The sequence below is a fragment of the Asparagus officinalis genome, chromosome 3, assembly GCF_001876935.1.
Source record: "Asparagus officinalis chromosome 3, Aspof.V1, whole genome shotgun sequence".
Classification (NCBI taxonomy): domain Eukaryota; kingdom Viridiplantae; phylum Streptophyta; class Magnoliopsida; order Asparagales; family Asparagaceae; genus Asparagus; species Asparagus officinalis.
This window is the reverse complement of record NC_033796.1, coordinates 19,225,617-19,231,915: the sequence shown is the minus strand read 5'-3', so window position 1 is coordinate 19,231,915 and position 6,299 is coordinate 19,225,617. Positions and strand designations below refer to the sequence as shown.

At 34.5% G+C, this 6,299-nt stretch overlaps 1 protein-coding gene across 1 annotated transcript; it reads right to left on the bottom strand.

Annotated features, from left to right (window-relative positions):
- On the bottom strand, positions 1 to 1,789 carry LOC109833256 (cyclin-D6-1). The gene is made up of 6 exons (XM_020400863.1): positions 1,490 to 1,789; positions 1,293 to 1,379; positions 1,103 to 1,198; positions 815 to 1,016; positions 593 to 723; positions 1 to 493 (listed from the first exon to the last, which is right to left on the bottom strand). The coding sequence occupies exons 1-6, from the start codon at positions 1,634 to 1,636 to the stop codon at positions 263 to 265; spliced, it is 894 nt and encodes a 297-aa protein (XP_020256452.1). The 5' UTR covers positions 1,637 to 1,789; the 3' UTR covers positions 1 to 262.

Here is a 6,299-nt window from a genome sequence, read left to right as displayed (position 1 = left end):
TAACTAACTAAGAAGCACTAATTTCTAATTTGTGTACGTACTAAACTGCAAAAATTACAGACCACGTTTTTTATCCAGTCCAAAGCTGTCGTTTGTCCTCTCCCTTCGTCTGTTTCCAGCTTTCCCGAAACAACAAAAAACCGGAAAATAAATAAAATAAAATTAAGCCAAAATATATTACCACAGCAAACCATAATAGTTTTTTTTTTTTTTGATTTTTTCTCTATAATGTCTTTTTTCATTTTTCCGATCTCTTAATATTTTAATTCGGCTTCAGTCTAAGACCAGAAAGAGCAGCAGCAGTCCTCCGCTTCTTAACATTGCGATCGTCGGATTTGGATCCAACGGTCAGGTCGCTTTCAGTAGCCGAGAGATCATGTGCTCCGCGGAGCACCGTAACCGGTGTATTAGAGCTTGAGATCATCTCAAACGTCGATTCACAGCTGTCCATCGCCACGTCAATCATCACGCTCAGACACTCCGATAACTTCTCCTGCATTATTAACACACGAGCCCCCATAAAACTATCAAAATTAACAAAGCACGTTATTAAATAATCAACAATTACGAAAAATAAAATCTTTTTGCACACCTTATGTACAAATTCAGAAGCTGAGATTGCGGATTTGAATGCATTAAATTGGATTGGAAAGAGCTCGTTGGCGGCGGAGAGCAGCGCCGATGCGGCAATAAGAGAGGGTTTAAATTCAAGAATCTTGATCTCTAAATTTCACAAAAAAGAAAGTATTAGGAAGCGAAATAAACAAAAATAGCAAAAAAAAAAAAAAAATCGGGGAAAAGGATCGATGAATACCATTCTGAGCCAAGAAAAGAGTTTCCAGAGCGCGATTCTTGAGAGCTTCAAGATAAGGAAGCTGATCGGGCTTGAAGAAAGCGATGAAGTAATTGATGAAGCAAAAGGGAGTGATCGATCTCATTCGCCACTCTAAAGTCCCAAGCACAAGCATTTCCATCCGATGAATCGTTTGTCCGTCGAAAATAAACCCCTCGTCTCTCTGTTCCATTGAAATTTTTGGGGAAATCGATCAATATCAAAGATAAAACAAAAAAAATATAAATCGAAGGGGAAAATTGGAAGTACCTGAAGATCAGCAAGGCAAAAGTCCACCTTCTTCATCTTTGAAGCCAAAGAGAGGCAGGCGATGGTGAGGAGCCGTTCGATCCATGGTTTTCCACTCTGTAATAATCAAAATTCGTTAAATAAATTCCTATTTTAGATCAGATCGGCCAAAAAAAACCTCCGATCTGATAGATTTTTTCGAAGTTGCTACCGGGATTTCTCTCTTGGAGAGGAAACGATCGATGTAGTTCACAGCGAGGTAGCTCAAGAACGGATCAAGATTCCAAGTGAACTGCGCCTAAAAAAACATCAAAAAAGGAAAGAAAATTAAAGATGGATAGCAGATCAATCGATTTCTTGATTTTTTTCGCCACAGATTGGTGACTTTTTCTAAAATTTTTTGGTTACCTGAATGATTAAAGAGACCGCGTTTTGGCGGGAAGCCTGGGTGACGTTTCCAGCAAACGAGCTCATGTGATCGGATTCGGCGGCGAAGAGATCGGAGATCAAGTCATCCTCGTTGCTGATGAGCGGATTCTCGAGATCGAATTCCATTGGGGAGAGAGAGAGAGAGAGAGAGAGAGAGGAAAGGGGGAGAGAATTTAAGAAGAGAGGGGAGCAATAGAAACCATTAGAGAGGTTTTATAGAGAAGAGGATCTCTCTGCTTCACACACACGCTCTCTCTCTCTCCCTCCCTCTCTTGTCTCTTTCCTTTCTTTTCTCCTGTTACATAGGTTTGTCATTTTCACAATTATTTTTTAGTTGAAAGTTTTACACGAAATAATAATCTAAAATTACGGTTTGATTTAAGAAAGAGCGACGGTTGGATATGAGTTGGGGAGGGGTTAAAAGACGGTGGATGTAGGAGGCGCATCAGGACTAACGTGCGCAGCGTCGAGGGTGTTGGGAATGAGCAACAGATGTCACTATCAAAGATTTTTGTTTGGGGACATGTTATGGATTTTGTTAGGTGAAAATTTAGGTTTTATAGCTTATCTTTCGAGAATTTCAACTTTGAGTTGATCTGTTTTACTTTTTTTATATTACAATTACCCCTTTTCTATAATTATTGTACTTTACACGCGTAAGTATTTATATAAGATGTTAATTAATTACATCAATGAACCTTCAAGAAGTACAGAAGTTGTGATATTGACCATGTTCGTTGTTGTTTATTTTTCAATAGCTCATTTAAAAGTGATGTGGAAGTTCACAACCAGTAATTCTTGTGTATATTTGAAAATCAGCGTCACGGTTTTTCTGTACATTGGTTGCGATAGTCATGATATCAATATTTATTTTGTTGTACATGTTGATGGATTATTATGAAGATCTAACGGAAATACTGACGGTTTGCATGCGCAAAAACGTTTATCGCTAGCACAATTCGGTTTGTTTGTCAGTTAGTTGTTTTTTCTTGTGAGCGTAAAAGAACTTTTTATGCGAGATATCCACACAGAAGGCATTTAATTTGAAAAACAACTGTGATAATTCTTGGTTTACAATAACCTCTTGGTCGTTGTAACAAATATTAGACAACTTAATGTTCCTTCCTAAGAAATTTCTAAATGATAACATTTTGGATTATGATGTTTATTATAATTGAGTATCGTATACTAAAAATTAGCAAAGGCGAGTTAGTTTGTTGGGAGGAATAATTTCTATCAATCATAAATAACATAGACTAAAAATTCTTTCAAATACACAAGTACATTATTATCCTGTTCATTCACAATAAAATCAAATAACATGTTGAATCACGTATTCACAATGAATGTTTTTCATCAACATATTTTTAATATGCTTTATTTGGAAAATTAATGGAATTTAATAGAAACATTATATCTATTTGTCATTCTTCTATACTTATACATGTACAGCATATCTTTCTATTTACTTGACCAGACAAACTATTAATCCCACATTTAATACAATGAATGAGATAAATCTAGAATTATATGCAATACTAAAGCAACAAACACAAAAAGATTGATCTATTATAGGTTGAATTCAATATTACAGTGTATATCTCAATCATTTCCGTAGATTCTATGTATGGATGTTAATATGATAATATGATCATTATGTATTAGCCCTATGTATTTTTAATTAGCTATTTCTGCACCATTCTCAAATTCACAAAATGCTACAAGCTTGAAGACCATGAGAGATGGCATGAATTTAAAATTTATATTCTAGATATCAGAATTCAAATTCTTATTTTTAAAAAATAAATAAAGAAAACTATTCTTAATAACTAAGTTTTCTTTCTGTCAAAACCGAAAAAAGGAAAGAATTATTCATGGATCCTTATACTCACCGCGAGAGCCGGCAGACCTAAATAATGACAAACTTGGAAACCGCGAGACGAGAAATTGAAGTTTTCTCGTGCATGTCCCTTGACCGTTCCGTGGGACTCTGCTTTGACTTTGAAGAGTTACCACTTTGGGCCCCAGCCAACAGCTGTTGCTTTCCGAGAGATTTACCATAAAAACCCAAATCAAATTCAGAATGTCAAATTCATAACCGTAAATTGAGATATTTACCATAAAAGCCCAAATCAATTCCAGAATGTCCAATTCACCCCTCTAAATTAATTCACACACCCTTCTATGTAATATGTGAACAGGGAAAAGAGTATCTATGTCATATCAATAAAAAGGGCACCCTGGTTGTCTATTAGACACCGCGGACCACTAGCTCCAGCAAAATCCACCACAAAATCTGATTATCTATTAGAGGGGTTATTTGTTCGGATAAACTGGGGACAAGTGGGAAAATTGTTCTAATTGAATAATTTTATCCATTGGGGATATTTTGAGTGGGGTAAAGTGGGATAATGAGACAATTTGATCATTTGATCTGACAATTCATGTGGGATAATTGATTATGTGACACCTTATTAAAATATAATTTTAGCCATTAATTACTTCTAAATTAACTTATCCAATTCGTTTAGTATATTATTATAATATAAACATTATTTTACTTTAAATTAAAATATAATATGTTGTACTATAATTACTAATTAATATTATTACTTATTATATTATATTACATTATATTATTAGTATGCTACATTATATAATAAATTTTATAATATATGAATAATATATTTAATATAATACTTTAATAATATATTATTTAATTTAATATATTATAATATAATATAAAATACAACCAATTAATCCAGAAGAGGATGTTTACGTGGTGATAAAGGATGATGGAGGGTCGTTTTCTTCTCCGACTTTATGCCTAGTTCTTGAACGAGGGCTTGATGTCCGCACTGCATAGATAGAAAGAACTCGTGAGATGACGGGGACTGGTTCCCCTATGGTTCCTCCGACGATCAAGTCAGTTGATGAACGTGAGCTTGAGTGGAGTTTAGAACTACGTGTTCTTATGCTATGTGCATTAGAGATGATCATCTCTCAGTTTAGATCAGGAGGAAGGTTTAAATTACTCTGAGAGTTGTTTTTTAGGTTAGATCAGGTTACCTTTCATTTTGATGGTGAACATCCTCCATATATGGAGCGGATGTCCATGACAGACTAGTTTTTTCGGCCATGCAGAATGACGGTGACAAAGTGTGAGCTGAAAAGTGAATCATCCCTCGCTCTAGTGGTGTGAACTGATGACTGGAGGGAAAGTCATCTCAGCATGGGAAATGACGTCTTTGCGATATCCGGGAAGTGACTTGTGAATTTCGTAAAAGCCACGTGAGCATACTGAGTCGTCCCTCGCTTTACAGATGTCGGTTGGCGACTAGAGGGGAAGTCATTTCAGCCTGGGAGATGGTGTCTCCATATTTTCTAGGAAGTGATTAGGCTGACAAGTCATGGAGACTTATCAGGCCAAAATCTGGATAAGGCTTGTCCGAGGTGGACTGAGAAGTCGACATGTGCTCTGGGGGATAGGCTTGAGGCTGGGGCCGAGTTCTCAACTTAGTCAACAGCAGAGAATGTCCCTCCAATCGTTTCTGATAAATGCCCAGTGAGTGACCGAGTGCCCTAAATAGGATCGTCATTAATAATAGGGTCGATCGACACCGCCTTTCGCATCGACTTAGGAGTGTCGGCCTGTTCGACTGGTTGAAATGTTGACTTATCTCAGCTAATAACCATCTTTTGAGTCGATATAAAGATATCGACCCGTCTGGCAGGTCAGGATCTCTCGTACCGACTAACATCGTCTCTTGTGTCGACACCAGAGTGTCGACTTGATGAGTCGGTAGGGCCGAGGCCTCTGTAATTATGTCTTGGATTTACCCCTGATAAGATACCAATGTCTTACAATTTAGCCATGATGGTTGAGTAGTACTGCAGGATTCGACCATATGTTGTGCCTTAAACATACCTTGATAAAGAGCCAATGACTTGTTTATCCGACTAAAGAGTCGTTGTGCATTGGGTTTACCTTGAAGAGGTACCAATGGCTTGGAATCCGACTTGGAAGTCGAACGCCTAGGCTCGAGAGAGTCGACTAGGTCTTTCCTTACCCTAAGGCCGAGAGGTGACTGTGGGAGCCGACCAAATGGTTGTACTTGTTTCGCTTATGACTCTTATTGTATCATTTTGTCACTATTCGTATCTTAGGTGAGTGAACACCATAACAATAACAATATATATATATATATAGTATGTCATATATATAATAACTGATATAATATATATAATAACTGATATAATATATAAACAATGTATTTAATATAATATCTAATTTAATATATTAGAACAGAGTCATAGGTTAAAATTTACCGCATAAAATATTATAATATTTTTATTTAATATAATATTATTTAAAATACTATATTGTAATTATAACATAGTATAATATTATATGATAATTACTATGATATATAAAAATATCTAAAATGTATTATATTATAGTACAATAATAAATTTATTATATTAATATAATATAATCACATAACATGGTTTATATTATATAATTAAATGTAATATAGTAATATATTTATTAATTTTAATATGTTATAATATATTATACTATATTATACTATATTATTATAATATTTTAATATAATACACTATAATATAATTGCTACAATAAAATATCAACTACAATTAATATAATATATTGTATAATAATATATGTTATTAAAATATTATAATAAATATGTTGTACTATTATATAATATAGTATGTGATATTGCAAATATATAATAAATATCATAAAATAAATTATACATATAAATTA